Below are 27,687 nucleotides of genomic sequence, written 5' to 3' on the forward strand. Positions count from 1 at the left end.
CTCTATATGTTTTTTTAATTAATTTATTTATTTAAATGTTGTCTGTGCCCAACATGGGGCTCAAGCTTATGACCCCAAGATCAAGAGTCACATACTCTTCTCACTGAGCCAGCCAGATGCCCCTATATGTTTTCCTTAAATTCTCTGAGAATACCTTTTCAAGTTTGAATATCTATTTTAAAAAACTAACATCTTTATTAAATATTCATATAATCAAAATTTAAAATTCTAAAGGTCCAAATTTTCATTGTATTCAGAAATTATTTCTAAAATTAATGTATGTAATATATATGCACACATATATCTGTATATGTGTGTATGTACATTATAGTATATACAGATTATATAGTATATATGGAGTATTATAAATGGCTAAGGAGTCTCCATATATTAGAAAATATATTAAGAGAACATTTTATATTATTAATTAACAGCATTTAATACTTTTGATATTAAGACTCCAACCAAAAATGTTTTCACTTTTCATGTTAGACAAGGTAGAAGGTAAAAGAGAGGTATATGTGAATGAAATCAAGCATTCCTTTAAAATGTGGATTTCATTTTTATTTCTCATTCCTCATGGCTATATATCACACATAATTAAAGATGCAGTTTTTCTCCCTTATTTGAGTATTAGATTCTGTTATGAGAAAGCATATATGTTAGGAATAAATATGCCAACTAATTCTATCCACAGTAGGCTCTTTAAAAATTTTTTATGTTTATTTTTGAGAAAGAGAGGGAGAGAGACAGAGCATGAGTGGGCAAAGGGCAGAGAGAGTGGGAGACACAGAATCCGAAGCAGGCTCTAGGCTCTGAGCTGTCAGCACAGAGCCCGATGCGATGCAGGGCTCGAACTTGTGAACTGCGAGATCATGACCTGAGCCAAAGCCAGAAGCTTAACCAACAGAGCCAACCTGGTGCTGCAGGAAGCCTTTTTAGATTGTAACTCTACCTACTTGGTGTAAATCATGGACTTAGTTGCTGTAAGGCATGAGCACCAAGTACTCAACATGTTGCATAAAATTGGAAACCACATAGTATGGTTGAAATCAGAGTAGGGATTTTTGACTACTTAAATAGTTCTTCTGGCTTGGCAGGAAAATTTTTAAGTTGGTTTCACATAATACTTTATAATTGTATGCTTTCATTTGAATATAAGATAAAGAAAGTTTATTTTTTTATGGACCACCTACAATCAAACAACTCAAGTGAATGATACAAATGTGATAATTAGATTGATAGCACAATATGAAAGAAAATATAAGCTAAAATGTAGATGTTATCAGCTTCTCTGGTCCATAAGTAACTTCTAGAGCTTCACAGCAGTCAATCCTGAGGTGAAAAGTCAGTCAAATGGGGCATCTTAACAGAAATGAGTATTTACATAAAATGATTTGGTAGCTTTGTGTAGGAGTCTTCATTTAGTCTGTCACATAACTCGAGCCACTTTAAAATTTAATTTTCATCTGTTACAGGTTTAAAGATGTTATAGGTCAGTTAATGTGAATAGGCTTACATTCTTAAATAACTAGCCATGAAATGACACCAATTTTGTTGTCCTAACATTGTTTTAAAAAAAATTCTGAAATCAAAACACAACAAAACAAAGCTTTGAGGTGAACAGGTCAGTTGGTTTTATTAGTCCATCATTTTTCTTGATAATGAAGGTGAAAATGTCTCCCAAAATGGATAGAACAGCCTACTCACCATATCACAAGGTGCATGTTAAGCAATTCCAGGTCACAAATTCAACATTAGATGGTTAATATTATAATTAGAACACAGTTAAGTCTTAGTTTTATTACCTATGCCTCTTTGAAGAAGAGATATATAACATCCTTTAATGAATGCCGAGGTATTAGAAAGACATGATTATGGATGATTAGGTCACAGCTGTAATAGCATAGTGTTAAAAGAAAAAAAAAGAAAATATTATTGCTAGATAAGTATGAAACAGCTTACATAGAGGGATGAAGTGAGTGACAGGAACAATCTCACGGATTACTGCTTTGGCACGAAGATTCTAGTATTCAGCCAGCTTGCCAAATAAATTGAGCAGAGAAAAAGAAAGTCAACAGATTAACTTCAGGAATTAAGCTTATTAATGGATTTTCATGCAGAAATGTATCCACCCATCATGATAGGAAAAGGATTCCTTTGCTTTCCCAGATGGTAGATTAAACATTAAAATATTTCTACATAAACTACATAGAGACTTTTTCTTCTAAATGAATGTTCGCTGACCTGAGGCAATACTACACTATACCCATTCATTTTGGGCGGATTTTTATTTGAACCAGAACAAGTTGTTAGATTTAATCATGAACTGAATATATTTGAATAGAAATTGTTCATCTTCACAGCCTTCTCTCCTTTTTTCTCTTATTTAGAGTAACATTTCACTGCTCCATCCATAATTTAAGAACATGCAAGGAGGTAATTGGAATTGGAGGTAAATTACATTCTTTTGTAGATATAATTATCGGAAGTTAGTTAAAAACACCTCAATTCTGTTTTAATTTTCATGCATGGAGCAGTTGTTTTGACAGATGGATGGACTTTATTTTTGTAACCGTCCGGGAAAAGTCTGCGTAACATAGTCTAATCAGTGCTACATATTTGTAATGTTTGTTTTTGAATCACAGTGCATTTGGCTCCTATATCTTTTTTCTGGGGGTAGACATTTTCTTTCTAATTTATTTTTCCAGGCTAATATCTCTTTTGTTTAATTCCTCTATCAATTTGATCTGAAAGCACTAGAAACATTGAAAAAATAAGTGTGGACGGTTTGTCACTAGGATGATGAATCATTGTTCTTCAGGTGCAGCCTTGGGGTTTACTGGTTTATTATTGCCCTTACTTTTACTTCTAGGAAAGTTAACAATTCATAATGCTGTTGGTCTGGAGTACATTTCAGTAAAATAAGAGGTCAGTATGGTTACCTGACTCTTGGGAAGCCAACTTGTTGCTAAACTTGTCTGTGTATATCAACTTAAATTCCAAAAAGGATCAAGGTTTGAAAAATGAATTCATTTTGAACTGATTACATTTTCTTTATTACGTTGTAAATCCGCCGGTGCTGAGCAAAGCAGTGCAGTAGTTTAATGCCAAAAAGTACATTACATTCTAAGTTTTAAGAATTGTCATGGTTCAAGAAAAGGTCAGAATCACTCTTCTTCTGTCTCCCTAGAACAGAAATGTGTGAAGTGTGTTTCCTTTTTCTGCCACGCTTCCTTCTTTTTTAGAGGAATGTCCAGGCTGCTTCCAAATAAAATGAGTATCCTGTTTTGGAACGTTCAAAAAACAAAAACAAAAACAAAAAAAACCTTGGCAGCAACAAGCTAGAGAGTGAAGGCAAATGAATGACAGAATTGATACTCTTTTATGTAGGTTTTCTGTTTAAAGAACAATCCTTGCTGACAATGTCTTCTTCAAATTTTTGGTTCTTCTCTGTCCAGTACTTTTAATTCACTGCTTCCATGCAGCTATTTTTAGCCAATTTTGAAAGTACTTCATTCACTGTCTTTGTTTCATTTCAAATGTCTTAACCTATTCTGTAAACCTAAGAAATTTCTCTCCATTCTATTTGCATCAACCTTCCTTTCAAAATAATGCTGCTGGGGCGCCTGGGTGGCGCAGTCGGTTAAGCGTCCGACTTCAGCCAGGTCACGATCTCGCGGTCCGTGAGTTCGAGCCCCACGTCGGGCTCTGGGCTGATGACTCAGAGCCTGGAGCCTGTTTCCGATTCTGTGTCTCCCTCTCTCTGCCCCTCGCCCGTTCATGCTCTGTCTCTCTCTGTCCCAAAAATAAATGAACGTTGAAAAAAAAAAAAATTAAAAAAAAAAAAAAGAAATTTATAACAAAATAATGCTGAGCTAGCCCTGGGGCATGGCAACATTACAGCCTGCTGCCAACTAGGAGAGTTCACTGGGGAAATGAAGGGTATCATTCCAGGCCTTAGGCCAATTGGGTGGGTCTAGTCCCTTTGTAGCACAGATAGAGTCTGTTATCAGTATTCTCAGTAGAACCCTTTGCCAGGTTTCACAGCTATAGTCTTGTGACTGATTTTTTTCCAGCAGCTCTCTAGAGGGCTAGCTGTCGTACTATAGTAATACTTCTTTGATAGTTAATAGACAACAAACTAAAATTATGATATTCAGTGTGGCTCACTTCTGTAGTTTTAAGAACCCTGAGTTTTTCAACCACTAATTATTGCTAATCAATTACCCAGTCTATAAGAGATATAAACTCACCAGCCTATTGATTTTAGGACTGAAAACAGTTACAGAGATGGCATGAGTCTCCATTTGTCTTTACAAGTATCCATGCTCATAAAGTGTTTCCTTTTATTGTTGTCCCAGCAAACTAGGGCCTCTTCTCAGATTTCTAGGATGCACTTAGGTGTTACTAATGGGATTAGAGAATTTGGATTTGTATTCAGAATTGCATGTGTGTCTTTTAAGGCATGGCAGGCAAACTGGAAGCCTGTTCTTTTCTAAAATGAACAAGATGTCCATCTGGTTCTGCCACTATTATTTATTAGAATATTCGTTTGCTTACCAATATATACATAGCCATTTACTTGGTTTCAACATACGGTGCCGGAACTGGTTATTTATAATCATGAATGCTGTAATACTGAGTCCACAATTAGGGATGGCTGTCTTTATGTAAAAGAAGAGTATGTGGCCACCTACATGTTTCAAAAAATGGGGTGCTGTGTAACATTTTCCTGAAAATGCCTTCTTTGCAAATGACTGAATATTCTTTAAAGTACAAATAAATCCTTTGGGTAAGACTTATGAATGGCCTCATTTGTAAATGAGTTTATCAGATGTTTCCCTCTGCACAACCTCTTTCCCCTGCCTAGACATTCATGCCCTAGCCTCTTGGGAGGAGAGAAACTGTTGCAGAATGGGCAGTTTGTTGCTGAGAGTCTTGGAAGTTAGGCTCTATCTGTTTTGTCTAAGATGTACCATTAAATGTGGGTAAGATCCATATACTCTTTAAGTTAGGAAATTTTTCTTCATTGCAACTTCTAAAATTAATTGATTTGAGAGCTTAATTTTATATGCTGTACTGCTTTACCAGACAGAGTCAGGATTTAAGTGGCAAAACAGTGGGAGAAATTAGATGTTTATTTTAGTTACTTCCCTAAACTACTCAGCATATGTTAAGAAAGTATGAGGAGTCATAACTTGAAAGTTACATATTTTACCTTAAATAGGTCTCATTCATCTTTGGGGCAGTATATTAACAGGACACCCTTAGGTTTCATCCCAGAAAAATCAGTGGTAATGGAAAGCAGTTATTTGAATTTAAATAACAATTATTCTGCTTAAGTTTGGTTGTCTGCTCCTTATTATGGGGGCAATAGAGTTAAGACCAAAATTATCAGCTGCAAACACAGAATACAAACATCATGTGGAAATGTACTTACATCATTGTAACACCTCAGTTATAAACGCCAACTGACCACATAAGTCCAAATGCATTCTGAGCTTTCACTTGAAAAGTCACATGTTACACAGAGTGAATTTGGAAGTGTTCCATGCTTTGAGGTGCTGGGATCAACACTATCTTCTATTATATTTGCCAGCATTGCTCACATTAGAGTCTGCTTTTCATCTTTATCTGCATTTCTAGTTACATATTTGGTTCTTATTTCCAAATTTTTATAGGTAAAACACAAACTTAGGATAATCTATGATCAATAATAAAATAGTTTTCGATGAAGTTTTTATTATTTAGCATATGAATATTCATTTGGCTACTTTCAAAGTGGATATTATGTATTCCATGATGAACTCATACTTTCTACTTATATGTATGTAATTTTTAAGATTCCTTATATGGTTAACAGACCATAACATTTTATTTGAAACTATTTTGACAGTTTGGGTTTTCTTTTCTTTCTTTTTTTTTCTTTTTAATATTGATATAGATTCACCTATTTAAAAATAATTTTGTGAGGTGCCTGGCTGGCTCAGTCAGGTAAGGGCCCAGCTCTTGATTTTGGCTGAGGTCATGATTTCTTGGTTCCTGAGATAAGCCCTGCATTGGGCTCTGCGGTGACAGCGTGGAGCCTGCTGGGTATTCTCCCTCTCCCTCTCTCTCTGCCCCTCCCCCATTTGTGTGTGCACACATGCTCTCAAATAAATAAATAAACATTAAAAAAATAATGAAAATATTTTGCAAAAACTAAGTCTTTTCTGCTCTGGATTTTTTGGGTAATAAAATTATCAGTTTATATTCTGATTATCTGATTTTTCTCCCAAATCTTTCATCAACAGGGACAAAAGGCTGAGATTCCTATTTGTTTATAGAAAAACAGTTTCTTTCACAGCACCTGCAGGTAGAATATATAGAAAGGATATAAATGGCTCTGTCCATTTTATTTGTTTTTATTAAAATTTTTTTTTAATGTTCGTTTATTTTTGAGAGAGAGAGACAGACACAGAGCATGAGCAGGAGAAGGGCAGAGAAAGAGGGAGACACAGAATCTGAAGCAGGCTCCAGGCTCTGAGCTATCAGCACAGAGCCTGATGGGTAGCGGGAACCAACGAACTGTTTGTGAGATCATGACCTGAGCTGAAGTCGGATGCTCAACTGACTGAGCCACCCAGGTGCCCCTTTCTCCATTTTATTTTTCAAGTGATCTTTTATTTCAAAAGATACAATGGCAGGTATATCTAAACTATAAATAATAAGATATGACTAGAATATTTCCTAAGAACTAAGCATTCTTACCTGTGGGATTTGTGGCTCATTGGGCAGGGAATGCATGTATGGGTTCATGGGTTCAGGATGTCCATGAACCTCCTGAAAATATTTGTTAATTATAGCCACTCCATAAAAGATCTTTCCACCTACAGACATTCAGTACTGTAACTAATCTTCCCTATTTCGTAGAAATATACTCTGCATTGTCTTTGAGGCTGAAATAATGTTTTGGAGAGGAGGCAGCTTTACTTTGTTAGACTCTATAGAGGTTACTAATGAGCAGAACTGAAGTTTAAAGGCAGGCACCCATCATTATTGGCTACTACTAATGTTTAAAATTCATGTTTAATAAAAAGCTTTATTATCTTTTATTTTTGTTTTATTATTCTAAACTTAAAGCTTATTTTTGCAAAGAAATTTCATCAGTGTGTGCTTTAAGTAATCTTTAATTAATCATATCATTTCCTGTTCCCCTCATCTCTAGAAAAGTCACCTGTGATTAACAATTATCTATACCTTTATTCCACTTTTATATAAATAAATTACAAATAGTTTTAATGAACTGCTATGGAAGACAATCTTTTATTACCCCCCCAAATGATAAGAGCTTTTATAGTGTATTTCATTAGATAATATGAACAAATAATAGGATAATAAGCCCTAAAAATGTTGTGAAAAAGACACAAAAGAAAAGAAATCTGTTCAAGCATGCCTAGCACCCTAGAGGATACCTCAGCCATGCTGACTGCTAGAACTCACTGGTTTTCCTTTTGTTTTACAGAAAGAATGTGCTAATTTCATCAAGGTGCTTAAGGCTTATAATCAGACTCACTTGTACGCCTGTGGAACGGGGGCTTTTCATCCAATTTGCACCTACATTGAAATTGGACATCATCCTGAGGTAAACTAAAGCTGGCTTTTAAAAACTGGTATTTGTCCATGACCCCTTCCTATTCAAATGCTTCATTACTAATTTCTTCAGCTCATTTAGCTTCTGGTTTGCTATTCAGTGGGATCTACTTCAAATTCAGATTCTGTTATTAATTTTAATCTGTGAATGCAAAAAGAATGAGACCATCACTCAACGATAACTATGGAACAGGAGGAAGGAAGGAAGGAAGCATTTGCTTTTGCCCTGGATTACAGAGTCCAATCCATTTTGCATGTGCAGCAGATGTCAGCAGGCTGAATGTGTACTGTTTTCTCCTTCATTTGTATATTGCCAGCTTTCCCCTCCATTTCCATCCTCCGCCAGAAGTGTCTGCCACCCCAGTTGTTTTCTTCTGCCTAGGGATTAAGGAAGGATGCCATACATGTGCACAATGGTCTGATCTCATGTTTGACCTAAATTATTCACATTTGTGTTCTTACTCAACTAAGCTTTCTTTCTCTATTTTGAGCTATAATGTTGGCGGTATGGAAAAGAAAAAGAAATGTTTCTTTAATTGGTTTAATATAAGAGATGTTTTAGTTAGGTAATTAAAGTTAGGTAAGTTTAAGTAACACTAGAGATTAGGGAAATACTGAAAGGAAAAGTTACGGATATTGAAAGTGGTTCCATGAATTGGGCTTACCAGTAAGCCTTCAACTATAAGCCCTTTTATAATTTTTTGGCACTAAATGCCAAAAAGAACAAATGGTGAGAGCATCATTTGTGACAGAATTTTCTTCCAAATTGGAATTCAGAGATACTCAACAAATAAAGGATTTATTTCTCCAATATTTTTGAAATCCCGAAGATAAAATATAATTCACACGTGAGCCACTTCTCTGTAGCTATAGATTCTCTCCCTAAATTTTCTTAAGGTGTCCTAAAGTGATACAAAAACGTTCTTTCAACCCAAAGGTTTAGAAATCAAAACAGTCTGTGCTATAACATCTTTGTAGACACCTTAGAGACTATGTGGTTTCTAGACCAAACACAATTATTATTACTTAACTGATGATCTTGGAAAGATGAAAACACTTTCCCAAGGCCTCACCAGTGTAAGTATTTGCTCCTCATCAGCTGGTTGGGGGCGCCCCCCCCGGTCCATCCTTCCTCCTTCTTTCCCGTACAAGCACGTATAGTATACTTGCTGACGTACCCAAGAGTTTTAAGTAAAAACTAACTTTAAGGAAAGGCCGTTCTACTTAAATTACTTGTTTCCTATTGATGAAATTAGGAATAATTCCTTGCACGTGATCTAGGAGACTTTGTATGCTTGACTTCCAGCACCTCCTGGAGAAATCTCTCCCTCTTTGCTTTCTTCTCATCTGTTCCTGTAGTCAGGCACCCCAAGAGTTAGGCCTGGAGTAATTGCCCCACTATTCTGTACTCTGGAGAAAGCTCTAGAGAACTCCTTCCACATCGTATTACACTTTTTCAGTCTGTCAGGGATCATGCTGTCCAGACAGAGCAATGGAATCAGGAGAGCTGAGCTCCTAGCACAGATTAATAGAAAAGACATGGGCCGTGAAGTTACATCTGGCTTCTGATCTTATTCTACAACTCACTAGCTTTGGAGCCCTGGAAAAATTATTTAACATCTCAGACTCTGTCTCATACTATGTAAAACAAAACTGAACAAAACCCCTGTTATCCTCAGTGTCCATATATTGTAAATGAGAGGTTGACTTGTTATCTCCAACTGCCTTCTAACCCTCCTAGTAAGGGCATGACCCACTGACTTTTTTTGTTATAGAAACTCAATGAGTTCTAATCCCATCATTGTTAAACAAGTGTCCCGTGTCCTAGAGTGGAGGACTTTTGGCTGACCTCACTTGGTACTAGATGCTTGATCCGGAATAAGCTACTTATTTTCTTTGTGTGTCTGTTTTATGTATGGCTGTTGTGAGGGTTTAACATTGTCCAATAGGTAGTAGGTACTGAAAGAATGTTATCATTTTTAAAATAAAAATCTGCATCTCGCTGTTACCGTCTTTCGTGTAACTAATTGTCATCTTGTACCTCACTTGATCAGATATTGTAAATTACCGCACTGAGCTCCCATTGTTACTAGGTGATTCTGCACTTTATCTTAAATTCTTCCATTTAAAAATTTTAAACTTAGATGATCTTGATGGCCATTTAAATTAAAATACCATTTATTGTTCCCATGTTTGTATCATTTTCCCAAAAATACTGATTTTTTTTCTTGAAATTGCTATTTAGGAGAGTTCACAGCATATTTCCTTTATAACTCATTAACTATTCATTGTTCTCTTATGGGTGGGCAGGGGAAATGAAAGGTACAGGTTCTGGAACCAAGCCACTTATCCAGGAAAGTGGAGGAAGCCATTTCCACCACCGAAATAAATAAAGCTTCCCTTCTAATCTCCTTTGAGGTAGAATACTGGGATGCAGGTATTTTCCTGAGATTCTGAATCTCAGAGCTTTGGAGAGAGGTCCTCTTTCAGAAGCTCAATGATCTTGATTTACATGGCAAATATATTGGGAAATATTGTTCCAGAGTCTTTTAAGTGGTCAGAGCAAAGATGATTATGCAGTCATCTGGGGGAATTTGGGGCGGTCTAGACAGACAATCTAGGAAATTCTGGAAAAGATATTATCAAGATAGCTTGTCTAGACAGTATAAGATTTAATTTTCAAATGCTTAAGCTGCCTTAAGAGAGAATCTGCTTTAAGTTGATCTCTACTGGTACTTAAAATCCTACCCTTGAATTTAGACAGTTATGCCGTTTGTGAAGTTGAAGAGACAATGTGTGCTTCATGCCCTTAGGAAAAGAATAACAATGATGGAAAGATTGGAAGAAGAAGGTACAGTGATCAGAACTGAGGCTACAATTGTTGGATTAGCTCTCGTGAAGTTTGAATTTAGTAACTTTTGTTTGCAAGGATGGCTTTTCATATAGAACCAGGACATATCGTTGTCTTATATTTTAGTTTATAAATAGAATGAATGCTTTGCTATTACCTGTCCCATACTACATAAAATAATGAACTAGTATCCTCTTTAAACCTCTGTTCTGCCTTTACATAATGAAGATTATTTCATCATACAAAAAAAAAAAAAGGAAAGAAACATTTTGCTTTTCGCTTTTATTGTGACCTTTGTGGACATTTTAACATTCAATTTTTTTCTTTGCTGTGTTCTTTCTTTAAAATAACTCATTATCTTACACTGAGTTCCCCAAATTGTTGAAACTCACTGTTAGGAAATGATACAGTGGACTTAGCTTTTCAGATAACTGATGTCACAGAAGTAAAGACATCACTTTGGAAGCAAATCAAGATTCCCTTTGTGATTTAACAGCCTCAGATCTTGCAGGAGGAAATTAGCAGTTGCTTTAAGTAATGATAAATAGTTTGAGGGGAAAAAAAAGAGAAAACCCTTGCTTAGTCTTCCAGTTAGAAAAATAGGCCTTATTTTACACTCCTAGCATTTTAGCTATTTACACTCCTGAATACTGTATTCCAAAATCTACTCTTGCCATATAGTGAATGTCTTCTGACCACACACAGTATGTCATTGATTACTGTATTAAACAGATTTTCTGTTTCCTGTAGTACAGTTGGGAATTGGTAGACCTATTAATTAACTCCAGTTCTATAAGATATATGTCAATCAATTCTTGGGTATCTGCCAGTGGTTTTTGACACTGCAGATAACTGCCAATGAGGTCACATACTTTATGCACATGTGTGTGTTTATCATAAAAATGCACAGTTCACAGAAAGAGTGATTCAGAGCTAGAGTACAGATAAGTTTTGAGTTTAAACTCTCAGTATCCATGCCATTCAAACGAAAAGTGTAAGTCATCCTTACAAGACAGAATATTCCCAAATGGCTCTTAGTATATGGTATTTCCCCCTTCAAATTTACATCTGCTAATAACAAAAATGTATGAGTTTCGGACGAGTATAGCTTTTCAAAAAAGTCTCTGGATGCTTTCTCAAATTCCAAATGGGCCTTTTCTATATACCGGGCAGGAAATCTGAAGAAAGATGGACCCAGATGAGAGCTGGAAAATATTAACTCTATAAATACTCTCATAATGTCATGATCTCAATTTATGATTGAACCAAGGGGACATTAAGAAATGCAGTGAAGCTTAATGGCTATCTCCAAGGTCATTTCTGTAATGGCAACCCATATATCTAGATATAAAATAAAATGTTTTGTCTGGTTCTTCCCTTCCATGAAGACTAAGACTTTGCTTTTATGCAAAACTTTGAATCAAATGCTCTTAGTAAGAGTCTTCAAGGCCAAAATGCTATTTAAGTGGTAGTTAGTGCTCTGGTGACTAATTTATACATCTATCTAACCTCTTCTTATTGTGTTCTCTCTCTCAATGCATGATCCTGTTTATCCCAGTAGAGCACAGGTTTATTTCTAGGAGGAAATGTACTAAAGCTGAGAAATTTAGATGTCTTGGTAAAACAGTGAGGAGTTACTTTTGGGTAACTCTTTCTGTCTTTCTTAGATTATACAGTGGAGTCTGAATTTACTTTTTAGTGGACTAACTTACGTGGGAAAAGTCAGGATTCCTTGGAGATTTCTTCTTGGCTACTCATTATTTCCACCAGAGGCAGTGTGTTCCTCATTTGCACCACTGACTAACATGTTGTTAGAGCAAGTCCATTATGATTTCTAGGTCTCTCTTTCCTAATATTTCAATACTTGAATCATGTTGGAAGGTGGACCTTTATAAGTTACCATGCTGAATAAATAGTACCACCATTTATATTGCAAATTAAATTTATTATTTTTTTATTTAATAATTTTTTTAATGTTTATTTTTGAGAGAGAGAGAGAAAGACAGAGTGGGAGCTGGAGAGGCACAGAGAGAGAGGGAGACCCAGAATCTGAGGCAGGCTCCTGGCTCTGAGCTGTCAGCACAGAGCCTGATGTAGGGCTAGAACTCACTTGCCATGAGATCATGACCTAAGCTGAAGTCAGACACTTAACCAACTAGGCCACCCAGGTGCCCTCTTGGAACTTAAATTTTAAAACACTCTTATATTTGTATTTGAGGAACAGAATCATAGTTCATAAATTCTGAGTGAACTTAACAGCTCAGCAATATATTTTTCATGAGCTATTAACATTCTAATTTCTAAATATTATCAATAAGACAGTTTCTCAAAATTAATAGAACTAGTAGTTAAATGAGGTAGTAGGGGGACCTAAGTCATGATTAGAAACAAGGTTAGAAAAGAAAAAAGTTCACAAATGATTAAAAAAAAAAAAAGTGAGAGAGAACCAGAAATCCCCCTCACCCTGTTTAAAATGTTACAAATCACCGTTTTGTTTTTTGACTTGTTTGCTCTAAATATGTGATATGAAAACACCATAGTAATGACATTAATATTTTACCTTCTACCACATATTTGGTTCATTTGAAAAAAAGATTTTTTTCCTCAAAGTATTTCACTGTGTTTTATTCCTAAGAACAATGTCAGATAAAAATGGAAATGTTAGCATTCAATTCTTAGGGTATTTAGTCTCATGTTTTATCATATCTGGTTTACCTACTGCCAGAAAAATAATTTGGACCAAATTAAATAGTTTTCTAAAGGCCATCCATATTGGTTCAATGACGTCATTGTCAATTACTTCTTAAAAGTCTTTAATGTACTCAGTTTTTGAATCACATCTTCATTCATAATCAACATAGGTATAAGGACTGACTCGTATACAGCATGTTAATCAAAATAGTTTTTCTTCTCCTGAACCCTCAAGAGCTAGTATGGATCGAAGACCTTCCACTTATTCGATCTAGCCAGTCACTGGAGGTATAGACTACCCAAGTTGCTCTTTCTCCTATCTATGTCTTTTTGATTGATTCCTCTGCACTCATTCCTCATATGATCTATTTTAAGAAAAAATATGTACCCATAAAAACTTTTAATTTGTTACCAATATTACATTTTACAGTAAACATGAAGAGTAGTACTAAACCCTGTTTCCTTAAGGAAAATAGCAGAGTAGGCTTAGACTGAATTTCCACAGATCAGAATATATTTGTCTTCTCTTGCAGTGTTTCAAATAGGTATCAGCAAGTTATCTTGCAGATTTGTTGCATATGGTTCACTTTGATGATAATCTGAAAAAATAATGTAATTGCATACTAAATTATTTGGATAACTACCTCATAATCATTTAAGATATTTGTTTCTTTGCTTGGGGATTATGATCATGTGAGTGTCAAGAATACTCCTTTAATTTTCTTGGGCTAATGAGAAAGAAACAAAGGTTGACTTGATATGCAAATGATGTATTCCTGCCAAGAATAAGCCAAAGTAAGGTCAGAGTGGACTGCGTGAAGGAAGGTTTTGCTGTGGTTGAAAGAGAGAAAAGTGGTTAGAGAATTCAGTCACTCCAGAGCACAGAGGAGGGTTGGTCTACCAGACCCAAAGACTGTAGCTTCTGGACACTAGAACCATGTTCATATTGTAAGAAGGTATTTACTTTTTAGAATACACAGGGGTATCATTATCACTTTGCATTACTATTGCAAATTTTAATTTTGTTCCCTAGTTTTGTTGGTACTTAATTTTAATCATGAAGAACATATAATTCCACAAATTTACTTACTTTTAGGAAATATATGATAGAAGGTAAACCTGACAGTACAGTAAGAAGATAACTTGTGGTAGTTTTTAAGCAGATAGTGTCCCCTCTTCTCTGTGTTCACATCTGAGGACGCTCTCCTTGCCCTAGTGTGATGTCCCCTGGTCATGGGCTCCTCATGGCGCTCAGCTGCTCCAGACTTAACACATGTGGTTAATTTGGACAGGATGAGAGCTGGGGAAGTAGAAATAACAAAGGCTGGTGATGAGAATCAGCGTGAGGTGATGAGAACAGCACTGAGGTGAAAAGGAAAGACATAATGAGAAAACCAGTACTTTTGCAATAGAAGTTTTATTTATTAAATAGATTTGAGTAGATACTAGGCATAATAGAAGCATAACATTTATATCTTAAGTTCTTTAGATTTGTAGCTACATTTCTGCTCACTTGCTACAATCAATGCCCAAATGACCTTGGAAGCAATTTGTATTCAGATGACTAATTTAATAGAGATAAAACTGACTTTACTAAAAATATAGGAAACATTTTTCCTAAGCCACGTCCTCATAATAATAGTGAGGAATATAAATAAAAATGTCTGCCCCCAAAGAGCTAACATACATGTAAATCTCTAACTTAAACATAGGTGAAACATCAGTAATAATAACAGTTATATTCCCAACAACTAACACTTATTGAGGAATAAGTGCTTTGAATTTGTTACCTCATTCATTCTTCACAAAATCTGATGAGCTAGGTACCCTTATATTCTCATTGTACGCTTGAGAAAGGTAAGGTTTTCATGGGTATTTTGTAAATGTACCTGAGGCAAGCATCCTGTTCAGTGGTTTGTGTCTGAGACCACAACATGCTCCTTTCAAAGGAAGTTACTAACAGCATGTAGTGGAAGAGGAGTGATGAAGTCATTCATTCTAATTTAGAGGACTAAGTTAAGGATTTTTGTGTTGTATTTATTTTATATTTTGAAAATACTCAACAATACTTCAGATTCATTGCCTAGTTTGAACAGGTGATGACTGTAAATAAGGGGAATTCATGAAGTGAACAAAGGCATTCACATTTCAGTTGGATTTAGAAAAATGAGTGAAGTATGTGAAAGATAGTCGAGACTAGAAGGGCAGAATAAAAGGACAGAGTCATAAATGAGGAAATGGCAAATATCCCAGTGTGCAGAGAGTATAGTGATTTCAAAAAAGAAGGCTGGAAAATTAGGATCAACTTGAATTTGGGGAAGCCAGTCAAGAGCAATATAAATTTTTTGAAGAGACTACTATTATCGCTATGATTGGCTTTAAAACATATTTTCATGTAAACACATTTTTGGCATAAATGTAATTGGGAGGGGGTACGGAGTGATGAATGGACATATAGCTGTGTCCATTTTGGGAGTGTGGCAAACGTTTGAATGGTGACATGATGAGAGCCTAAACTAATATTGAGTGAAAGATATTAAATATATTTAAAATCCTTACAGGAAAGTAAAAATAAAAATAATATCCAAATCTCCTAAGCTACTAGGTGAAATACAGTTGAGAAGAGGACACTGTTTAAATTCTCCAATAAAAAATGCTTTTCCAATTCCTTTGGGATAATTAGAGAAACACGTTTTGTAGCATATTGTGGTTCATGCACACTCAATTTTCACTTCTAAGTCTACAAATAAGCTGAATTTATGTTGTGCATAAAACATTAAGCTATCATATGCAAAGTTATGTGAATTTCTCACCCATAGTGTATCTCACAAAAGCATGATTTCTCCAAGCTTGTAAATCCAGAGAATGCTATTTTGTGTAATGCATATGTGAAAGCAATTCAGACACATTGTTTAAAAAATAAAAATAAAAAACAAACAAAAAACAACTAAATAGAAAGAAATAAAATATACAGTACTTACAAACAGTGATTTTAATGAAAAATCTGAGATTTATTTTTAATTACATTTTTACGTTATAACTTATTCTGTGAAATTTTTGTTAAAATGATACATCTGATTTATCCTTTGTTATTCTGTTCAGTGTCTCTCCTGCTACAGCTATTCCCCATGATTTTTTCATTATGTGTATTAATATTAATGCCTGTCATTGTTGGGATACTTGATGGCTTTATCAGTATTTTATAGCAGTTTATTTTCACAACTCCGTGATGAAAGTGTTGTCTCCATTTTTTAGTTTGGGAAACTGAATTTTAGCGCGGTTCATCATACTTCTATCACACAACTAGTTAGTCTGTTGCCATAACCATCCTAGCATATCGCTTTTCGGTAACGTAAATCTTATGTCTGATATTGTACCACTTATACTTTATTGGAATGATGCTATACATCATGTTTTCTTTAATGGTTTTTTTTTAATTGTGATAAGAATAATTAACATAAGATCTACTGTCTTAATACCTTTTAAGTGCATGGTTCATTATTATTAACTATAGGCGTAACGCTGTACAGACGACCTCTAGAATTTAGTCATTTTGCATAACTGAAACTTTATACTTGTTGAGCAGCAAATCCCCATGTCCCCTACCCACAGTCCCTGACAACCACCATTCTACTCTCTATTTCTGAGACTTTGGCTATTTTAGGTTCCTCCTTTAAGTGGAATCAGAGAGCATTTGTCCTTCTGTGATGGTTTATTTTATTTAGCATAATATCCTTCAGATTCATTCCAGTGTTATTTGCAGTAGCTAAGATATAGAAACAACCCAAATATCCATCAGCAGATGGATGGATAAATAAAATGTGGTAGATACATAAAATGGAATATTATTAAGCCTTAAAAAAGAAAGAAAGCCTGCTATTCAACAACATATACTGTGTGTTCATTAATACTCAGGTCTAAAACCTCTCAAAACAATGAATTGCAAGTGAAATGAATTACAGCTTGCATTATTGGAAGCCTCTTGAAAGAAACATTAAGTTCTTTGTATTAAAAATGTGACAGTGCCTGTCATCTTGGTAAAATTTCATGGCAGTGATAAATTCATGGAATCTTTTAAAAGATATGGTAATAATATAATCAGGGAGTCATGTTTCAGTAAAGGAAGTGCTAGGATACCTCACAGAAACATACTTTTCTGATTCTACTAATTCTGTCTCTGTGTAATCTTAATATTGAGCCAAGGTAAACAAAGCATACCTGCTTGTGCTTCTACTCAAACACACAGGAGAGTGGTAGTATGTTTTATAATCAAGGAGAATTGTAGTTCTTTTTCATCCCAAAGGGAAATGCAGAATCTGTAGCATTAATAGCAATATATTTTAAATAGAATACTTAAAATATAAAAAAATAAAAATTGGTTTTCTCTCATTTTAAGTTAGCAGTGAAACATGTCCTCTTTTTCTTAATATTTTGATTATGTACTGTCTCAAGAATATAGAGAAATCTGGATGCTGATCTATATAAAATTCTAGATTCTCTAATAAACCAAAAATATGTAATTTATATGGCAAATTATCAAAAAACAGAAAATTGGCAGTTACTATTCTGTTTCTTAATATAAATGGCTCTTTTCAATCTACTTATGCCTATGAAGATATTGAATATTAATGTACTTGAAAAAACTATCTGTTTTACTCAAATTTAATTTTGTACTTAAGAGTCTTTAGAAATTCTGGCCAAAACAAATGCATTTAGAGAAATGTAAATTTACATGAAAGGACATCCTTTAATCACTGTCTAAAAACTTGGCCAGCATAAGCCTTGAAATTTTATTTAACACAATTGCTTCTGTCTTTGCATATTTCGCCCTTACACTTTAGTAATTTAAATCTATTCCTTTGTAAGTGATAGAAAATTTGGTATCAGGGTCTGTGCACAGTTTTTGAGATTTGTACATTTACATGCAGGCAATATAGTTTCAAATTGTCAGAAATCAAACTGTATAGAATGACTACTTTCCATTTTTATTTTATTTTTATTTTCCAGTCTGACATTTTAATTCAATTTTGCATCTTTGGTCACTGAAAGCAATCTCAAGAATTGCTGAGTGGTTAAAAAGGGAGTCTAATGGGATCTAAAATCAATTCACAGGTCTGTCACTGATTCATTGTGTGACTTTTGCTGCCACCGAAATGACATTAAATTGGTCTCCTCAAAATTTTCACACCTCAAGATTTCTCACTTGATAAAAAAAATAGTTACCTAGAATGCATTATGCATATTCACTTAAGAAAATAGGTTAGTGATTAAATACAGGACTAGCTTCTGTTTCAGCAAGTTACCTCACTTGTGATGATCACAAAGCTTTACACAGAGGCTAAAAGTCTGAATCTTTCTAATGTTGCAAATGGGGTTCTGTATACATGCCAGGGTTCAAGCTCCTTTTAAGTGCTTCTATCCTGGCAAACTTTTTTTTCTTTTGATTTACATTTTGTTGGCATTTAATAGCTGTCTTACCTCATATTTAAATTACTTAACCTGGAAAGGATGAATATTTAGTGCCCCACATTTCTTGCCCCTTGCTGGCCTAAATCTTGGAGGCAAATGTAAGATTTGCCATAAGGAATACCTTTTCTTTGTATTATCTCATGCTAGATAGCAATTCTAGCTAATACCTTGACACTACATCAAATTTTTGCTAACAGCATTATGGAATTTTTTAAAATTCATGCTAAAATTCCATAGTCTCTTAGACATAAGTAAAAGTCTTTTTTTCCCCTAGAATGAGGTGTAATAACTCACCTGACAGATGGATAGGAAAAGATGATGTAAATGGTAAGCAAAACATAACCATTTTTACAGTGCAAACATCTAGAAAACTAGAAGTGAACTGACATATCCTTGTTTATAAAGTACATCAGAGGCAATCAGTAGTTTCCAATGTCTTGATTAAAATCAACTTCAGGTAAAAAAAAAAAATGAAATGAAGTGTTTGCTGTATGAATGCATGAATAAAAAAAAAATTAGTCACATTTACTTTTCTACTTTGCACTTAACAAGTCCAAAACTTTACTAATTTCCTAAGACAGAAATAAGAAGTATATTTCAACTATGCTGCTGAGAAAAAGATATGATCTCGGAAGATTTTAGTACCAGAAATTAAGTTGGAAAATTTGATGTCTACGTAACTACTTCAGGCTAGTACTATGCTGAACACAGAGCTGAGCACTATCTGATGTCTCACTTAAAAAAATTTTATGAAAGAATATTATATCCAGAGTTAAACTGGGACCACATTTCCGTGAAATTCTTATTCAAAAATGCATGTTTATGAAATACCAAAGCTTACCATTAGCATGTAGCTCATCTAATTTCTATCCTTCATATTTAATATAGGAAATTGAAGCTCAGATTGCTTCTAAAATATGATGGCTACTTTGCGGCAAAAGCTGAACTTAAACTCAGTTCTCCTGACAGCTAATTCGGATTCTTTTCTAGTTTGCTATGTTGTCTTCACTTTCATTGCCAAACATGTAAAAAAAAAAAAAAAAAAAAAAAGCCATGAAAAAATTTTCCATGGATGCCAAGCTTTGTATCAAGTTTTTGTTTCCAAAATTAAAATAAATTGAATAACCTTAGATATTTATTTTTAAAAATACAGTTACCTTTTACTTTCTCTAGGGGCTCATGGTCTGATTATAAACATTAGCAAGTAATTTCAGAGAAGAATTGTATGGTTTCTTTCACAAAAGTACTATTTCTTTATTGAAAATGAGTCATTTGCCTCTTTAAAACAGATAAAATTTAAACATTGTTTCGTTACTTTACGCTATTGCCCTTTATTCTCAAAAAGTAGCTAGATTTAAGATGATTTCTGTTAGTTGAAGCAGTCAACACATATCAAATATTATCAAAGGAAATAATTGAAAACATTAGGAAAGCAACCAGAGCACAAGAATCATGCAAAATTTCACCCACACACCTCTGCATACAGTGGACAAGAATGACTAAACGCTTTGATCTTTCCTGGATAACATGAAAGAGAAAAAGGGAAAAAGCAACATCTGTTAGAAAAAAAAAAAAAAAGTTTAATGAACAGGGTGGAGACTAGTTGAGTGTTGACATAAAACATGAGAAAAGAAAAATTCAGAAACAAAATTATTTATGGTCACAGACCTCAATAGGTCCAAAGAGATAAGTCAGATTTACAAAAAAGTATTAAAGTAAATTCAGTTTGATTTATATTTAAAACAAGGATAATTCCTATTGTGAGTTCTCTCTATATAATTGTTTTTTTCTACAGTTGTTATCAATAGGAAATATATGTGTAATGTTGTATATCTATATAACGTTTGTACATAAACCTATATATAATATATATTGTATGTATGTGTATATTTATATCCATAGTGATGGCAGTGTGTTAGACAATATTGTGAAAGTGTAGTATGAGGAATATAAGTCAACTTAGACTGCCTGAACATGTATTTATAAATATAGGCTTTAGTTTATTTTCCATTTAACTTAAGGAAATAAATGTCTGTTGTGGGAAAAGTGATTGTTTTAAAACAGATCAATTTTATATACAGGTGAAATTTGCCTGGGCATTGTCATTCAACTATCATTGCAAATATCCACAGCAAAGGAATTTTGTCAGTGTTTTATGAGGTTGTGGGACTTTTCAGGTTTATGAGTTTTTGTATCCCAAAGGGTGTTGTTCCTGGTGGTTTTTCTTTTTAGAATTGGTATCATATTCTGCTGTTATAAGTATAGATTCCACTGTCATGTTATTTGGTATTTTCAGGGATTCTGGCTGTTACAACAGCTGTTCCCAGTCTTCTATCTGGTGGATGTCATGCACATATGTGATATTTTCTCATATATGCATAAGAATATTCTGGAATACAAGTGGATAAAATAATGACATTAGAACCTTAGCCTTAATTGGACATAAATTCTTAAAATATAGTAACAAAATAAAAACTATTGAAAATGTACATAATTTAAGTTCATAGAAGCAAGCCATATTTGAGGTCAGAGAAAGTGGATCAAGAGCATAAAAAAAAAAATGGCAAGAAACCGTGATCTTAAATGTAACGAGAAAGGATTTAGGAAATACAAAAAGATAACTGCCTCTTACAGATTATGCCGTATGTAATAGACTAGGTCGACTTTTCTGCCAGACTGTAGACCAGAGATGTAAAAGTCACCATGATGTATGGTTCCATTTGATAAAGTAAGACTCTTCCCTCACTGCCTCTTCTCTTCTACCAGTTGGCCTGTCCGGTCAGGTTTCTACACTGAAGCCAGAGCACGCTTCTTAGAAAGCAGTTGGTGGCCTATTATCTTGGTTTAAGGACATTCTCTTGCTTTCTTTTAATGCTAGCAGTTCGGGAAATCTGCTTTTTGGTCTTAGTCCTTCCTACCTCTGCATCCTTTTTTGGGTACTCTTCCCTTATCCTCTCCTGAAACTCTGGAGTTTCTTTTCTTCTTTCAGTTCTTTTACTTTCCCAGTCTCTCTTCCTTTGAGTCTTTGTTTTTATTTTTTTTTTTTTTTCTATTTCCTGGATGGATCTTTCCCCTGATACTTACTTTAATAAATCCGTCTGATCTTCCTGGTATCAACCCATGCATTATTTCCTTAGTTTCCCTCATTTCTCTTGTATTATAGTTAAACTAATATATACTCTCATAGCAGCACAAACAACTTGTGATAAGTTCTGTAAAAGGGATTAGGACATTTGTTTGAAATAGGATATATATATATATATTGCAGGTAGGATTCACATCATAAACTCTGAACTGTTAGGGATCATTTCTTTGTCTTTTAAGGGTTAATTTTTCTCATATTTTTCCTGGATAAAAAGTCACATCATACATATTAGAATGAGAAATACAAATCCTCAGCTAGTTTGAACCTTTGAATAGCACCAAATAGTCTCTTAAAAAAAAAAATCTTGGGTACTCCATATTTCAATATGAGTCATTATATACATTTGACATATATTGCCACCTTTATGTCAGGAATAACCCATAGTCATTAACCTACAACTATGCTGAAATTTTACACTTTTGATTTTTTGTTAGTATAATTGTTTTATCCCTCATATGCATAAGGCCTTAATAGAGAACAGAGTAAATCAAGTTTTCACAGTAACATTTACACAGATCTGCAATTGAAACTTATTTGACCACTAGAGCCTTTATGCAGCAAGTCAGGAAAGAAGTAGTTGGAGAATATGCATGTCCAAACTTAAAGGAAAGATGAAAAGAAGGAAGGAAGGAGGAGTCAAAAAGAGAAACAAGGCAGGAAGAAAAGGAAGGAAGGAAGGAATATACCTCAAAATCCACTTTGATATAACAGGTAGGGCTAACAATGGAATTTATTGCACAATAATAATGACAGCAACAACAATACCATATTAATTTATATTTTGGGCCCTTTGTTCAAAATAGAATAGAAATTCTATGTTCTTCAGTACTCTGAGTATGACAGAGATTCTTTGGGTGCTCTCACTTGTAACATGATGTCCGTGTTAAAGTCTACTTTTCACTCCCGGAGACTAACACACAGGAAGCAATAAATATAATAAGCAATGTGATGTTCAACAGCAGCTTTTTTTCCTGACAGTGTAAGAAAGTGGGAGTTTTAAGGTGAGAGGGCGAGGAGACAAGTAGAAGGCAAAGGCAGAAATATGTACACACTAACATTCAAAAGATAATAACTGAAGGTAGCATTACAAGAAAACTATGCGCCATTGTTTGAGTTTCGAATTAAAGCTCTCTGAGGATAAAGGCAAATTTTATTTTGGTAAAAGAATTGCCTTTCATCTTCCCCCATCAGGATTTAATTGGCAGGAGATGACACAGCTTGCTTAACAATCAGGTATTTCAGGGGTTGAGCAGTTTGACAGGGAGCAGGTTTCCCTCAGCTCTCCTTAAATGCCTTTTTCCCCCCTCTCTGTGAACACCATGTATTTGGCATGCATAAAACATTAATTCAGTAATACTCTCAGAGAGTAGACCATGGATTAACTAGAATTCAGACTTTGGAATTTGGCAGAATATACAGAGTTGTGTAAAAATACAACCTTCATGTCTGTGATTGAAAAAGAAAAGACATTGTAATATGGCATTTAATTTTGTTCATAACATACTGATTTTGATTTTAGATAAAGCATCTCATTTTCTGTAATGGTTGGCAGGTTAGGAAAAGAGCATCATAATCAAAATCACTGCATGTTTTTGACTGAAAATGACTGAAGTTAGCTCTTTACTTATGACTGATTAATAAGTTAATAAATTTCTAGCTATTCATTGTGAGGAAAGTATAAATATTGCCTGAAACATGGAGTCAAAGTAAAGCAGTTTTCCTTCAGTCTCACCTGATGTTTAGAAACCATTTTGTATTAACCACAATGTTAGCTAGAAAAGGATTTAATTCTATCATTTTACCACAGAGAGATATTGTGATCAAATATGTTTAACCTAGTAAAACACTCTGCTGAATAGATGCTGAATTGTGATGCCAAGTACTTCTCATTCTGATTCTAGTGCTCTGGATGATAACGTAAATGCTTTTAGTTTGGAGATTTTCTCTTCTGATGAGATGTGAAACCTACACTTTTGTGTAAGAGTATATTCTTTTTATCAGTCTACGCAGTTTTCTACAGCAAGCCTTCTGACGCGTTGGACACTTAATAATATTTGTTAATTTGAGTAAATGAATAACCACCAGTGTCAGCATAGTTATTATGACTTTAAAAGTACCAATTTTAAATATTCTTGTTTTTAATAGAAAAAAAAAGTTAATCATCATTTTGTCCCACTTTGCTTCATTTTCCTTGCTTCCAAAAAATGTAAATGCCATTTTACATTTGTTGGTTCAACTCTGTCCTATGCTTCCTTTTCATTGCATTTGGGTTGAATCTTTTCTCCTTGCAGAGAAAACATGCTGTTGCTGTGTGGTAAGCTCTTCGTGCACGTATTTAGGCATATTATCTACAGACATTGTGTTACCTGCCTGTTGTTTAAGGAGCAAACATTAAATAATATATTTTCAGAAATGAAAAGGAGGACATCTCATGATACAGCAGCCATTAGCACTCTGTCAAATTCCTAGATTTTTATTAAACACGCGTGTTGATTTTTCCCTGCGATACTCTGAACTTCCATAGTTTTATTTACAAAGTTCTTAGCAAGAACTATAGGCACATACACCTCCATTGGAACTTAAAAAATAAAAGGGATCTTTTATAATATTTGTATTATTTTATTATTCAGATAGTATGGAATCAAACTTCAAATCTTTCAAATATTCACAAACACAGTTTATTTAGTTTATTTTCTATAATAGGACAGACCTAACTTCACATCTTTTATAATATAATAATAATATTGAGATTTTCAAATATGTTGTCCTTCGAATGTTTTAACTGTCTTACGTATTTAGTGTCTACATGTTAGATATTTCAAATTTAAAAATCATTTTTGAATTATGTATTTCATAACTTTTAAAACTGAGTTTCAGAGCAGAAAAGGCTTCCTTTCTAGGTAATAAATGTAGCTGCTTAAAGCAATATACAGTATACTTAAACCATTAATTGTTTCTCTATATAAATATATATAATAGTTTTACATATATATGAAATATATATATTATATATATATAAGTATATATATTATATACATACCATCTTTAGAGCTGCATAATTATAAAAGAAGCATGCCATTTCTAAAATGAGCCTTGCAGTGAATTTACCCTAAAAAAATGCCAATAGTTACTTTGAAAGCATGGCTATGTTTTCATTAGATGTTTTGGTAATTTGAAATTATAGCATAACCATACGTGATTTAAATACACATCACTTCAGTCAAGTAACTGAAGGTAACAGACTGTTAAATGCCTATCTTCATAACTGCACTTGAACTAAAATCAGTAACTTTTTAACATGTTCTTTTTATCTCTGAAACAATATTTGCAGTATGGTATTTGTTCCAATATTAATAGTTGACAAGTTTTTGTAGATTTGTATCTAAAAAGTTAAAAATACTCTTATTGAAGAATTTACTATCCATGAAGATTTATTTACTTTAAAATGGCAAAATTTGTACCAGTTATACCAAGAGCAGTATATGTAACACATATTCTTCCACAAGAGGAGCACCCAACTGAGCTGTACTGAGATCTTGACATTTTGTTCCTATTTAAGGGGAAGTGTTTAACACTACTCTCAAAATATGCTGCAGAGTAGTGCTTGAGATGAGTGTTTACATATAATTTTTCACCAAATGGCCTTTTTTCCCTAATAGCTCTAAATTGACTCATCATTGGGTCTTAGGAGAACTATTACTTCAATGACAATTGTACTCTTAGTATAAGCTCAAAAGAGTTAAGCAGATAACTTTAAAACCCCTGTTCCATTGTTTCAAATTCAGAAAAATATACCATGAAAGAGCACTTAGAACAACATTCAGAGACTTCTCACTAACAAAGGGATGATTATGTCTTATTTTTTTTTGAATTCGCAAACTACTGTTTCATATTAAAGTTGTTTTCATCTTGTCGGACAGGAAGTTGAGAAAAATAAATAGGATCATGCATCTCATACCATTTTTAAAAATGTCAAATTTTATAGTCAAAGAATAATAAAATATTATATTATCTTTAAAATATGAAATGCGTCTCTGTGATCAGTCAACATATAGTACACACAGAGTATCATTTGTGCTATATCATGTTAGTGGTAAATAAAACTGAACTAAGGAGTCTTACCTTGAGTAATGTAGAAATTACTTAGAGACACAAATCTGCCAAAGTCAGCAAACATATTTTCAACAAATACTTGTTTTTGTGTTCACTTTATGATATCAACATTATGGATTTATATTTGAAGGATAAATTTGACCTGGTTTCTGCTCTCAAACCCTACATGGGCATTTTTTGGAGGAAAAAAAATCATACTTGACATAAAGCAATGGTCAGTTATCATAGTTATGTAGAAAGTACCACAGAAGTCTCAATTTTGGAATATCCAGTTTTCCTAAGAGTATTTAAGCTGGTTCCAAAGCAGGTCAAGACAAGTATAGGATCATTTCCACAAATGGGAGAAACACAGAGTAATAAAAGTGAAACATGATGCAAAAACATAAAGTCCAACGACAGTCAAATAATGTAATAATGCCATAGGTTTTCAGAGAACAGAAATCAGTGGGAATGAACTGTTTGGGAAAGGTTTCAAGAAGATAGTAGTAAAAGCAGTTAACAATACAGTGACAACAATAAGCTATTTTTGAGTTATTACTGAACACTTTTCTGTATAACTTCTGTTTATACTTCAGAACTCCACTTAGATGTCCTCTCAGGAAAGCCTTGTCTGTCCACCTCATTCCCACTACCCACTCAAGCTAAATCACCATCATTTTTCTTGTACAATTGTATTCTTCAGCAATATACATGAAAAGTACATGAACATTGTATATGTATTTGTTTAATGTCTGTCTTCCCTTCAAAACTGTAAGTGACAGAGGACTGGTAGCGTCTGTATCTTACTCAGTTCTGCAACTTCCACCCCTAGCATGAGGTAGGATCACTAAGAATATTGTAAAAATTAATGACTACATTTTCAAACACTATGCCAAGTAGTTATCTTATTTCATTGCTACAATAGTCTAAGTAGGCAGGTTGTTTTCTTTGTTTGTTTGTGTGTGTATCCCAGATGAGAAAACTTGGAATTAGGTTAAATAACCAATGCAAAATCACACACCTAGGGAATCCCAGAGTCACAATTTGAACTCAGATCTCTATAACTACTAATGTCTTGATACAGTAATTATATTAAGCTACTTGAAAGTAAATTCTGATAATGATCTGAAAGGGTTTTGATAAATCAATGGAACTAAGTAAATATTTTCACTAAAGAAAAAAAAAAAACAAAGAAAAACAAAGACATGAAATTAATGCCAAAGTTACTATTTTCATTGGATAGTGAAGAGAATATGCTCAATAGACCATTTTGCATAAATTAGAAAGTAGAATAACAATGAGGTTGGGCATTAGCATTAGGCCAAATTATGAGGAATCTTGAGAGAAAGTTCTATTATATATATATGTGTATATATACATATACATATGTGTATATATACATACATATATACACATATACATATGTGTATATATACATACATATACATACATATACATACATACATATACATACATACATATATACATACATATACACATATACATACATATATATACATACATATACACACATATATACATACATATATATACATACATATATACATACATATATACATACATACATACATATACATATACATACATACATATACATACATATACATACATATGTGTATATATACATACATATATATACATATACATACATATATATGTGTGTATATATATACATACATATATACATATGTGTATATATATATATATATATAAAGCTACTGAGGATTGTTGCATTGAAAGTTAATATAATGAAAGCAGGTTTTACAGAATTTTAAACAGCTAG

At 33.7% G+C, this 27,687-nt stretch overlaps 1 protein-coding gene across 2 annotated transcripts in view; it reads left to right on the forward strand.

Annotated features, from left to right (window-relative positions):
* SEMA3A (semaphorin 3A) overlaps positions 1-27,687 on the forward strand; it is a 479,082-nt gene that overhangs the window by 334,010 nt on the left and 117,385 nt on the right. For both annotated transcript variants that reach the window (XM_040472793.1, XM_040472792.1), the window contains one exon: positions 7,508-7,627. In XM_040472793.1, coding sequence (XP_040328727.1) covers positions 7,508-7,627 — 120 coding nt within the window. The remainder of the gene's footprint in view (positions 1-7,507; positions 7,628-27,687) is intronic.

This window comes from Herpailurus yagouaroundi, unplaced genomic scaffold, assembly GCF_014898765.1.
Source record: "Herpailurus yagouaroundi ecotype Mexico unplaced genomic scaffold, PumYag 100, whole genome shotgun sequence".
Classification (NCBI taxonomy): Eukaryota; Metazoa; Chordata; class Mammalia; order Carnivora; family Felidae; genus Herpailurus; species Herpailurus yagouaroundi.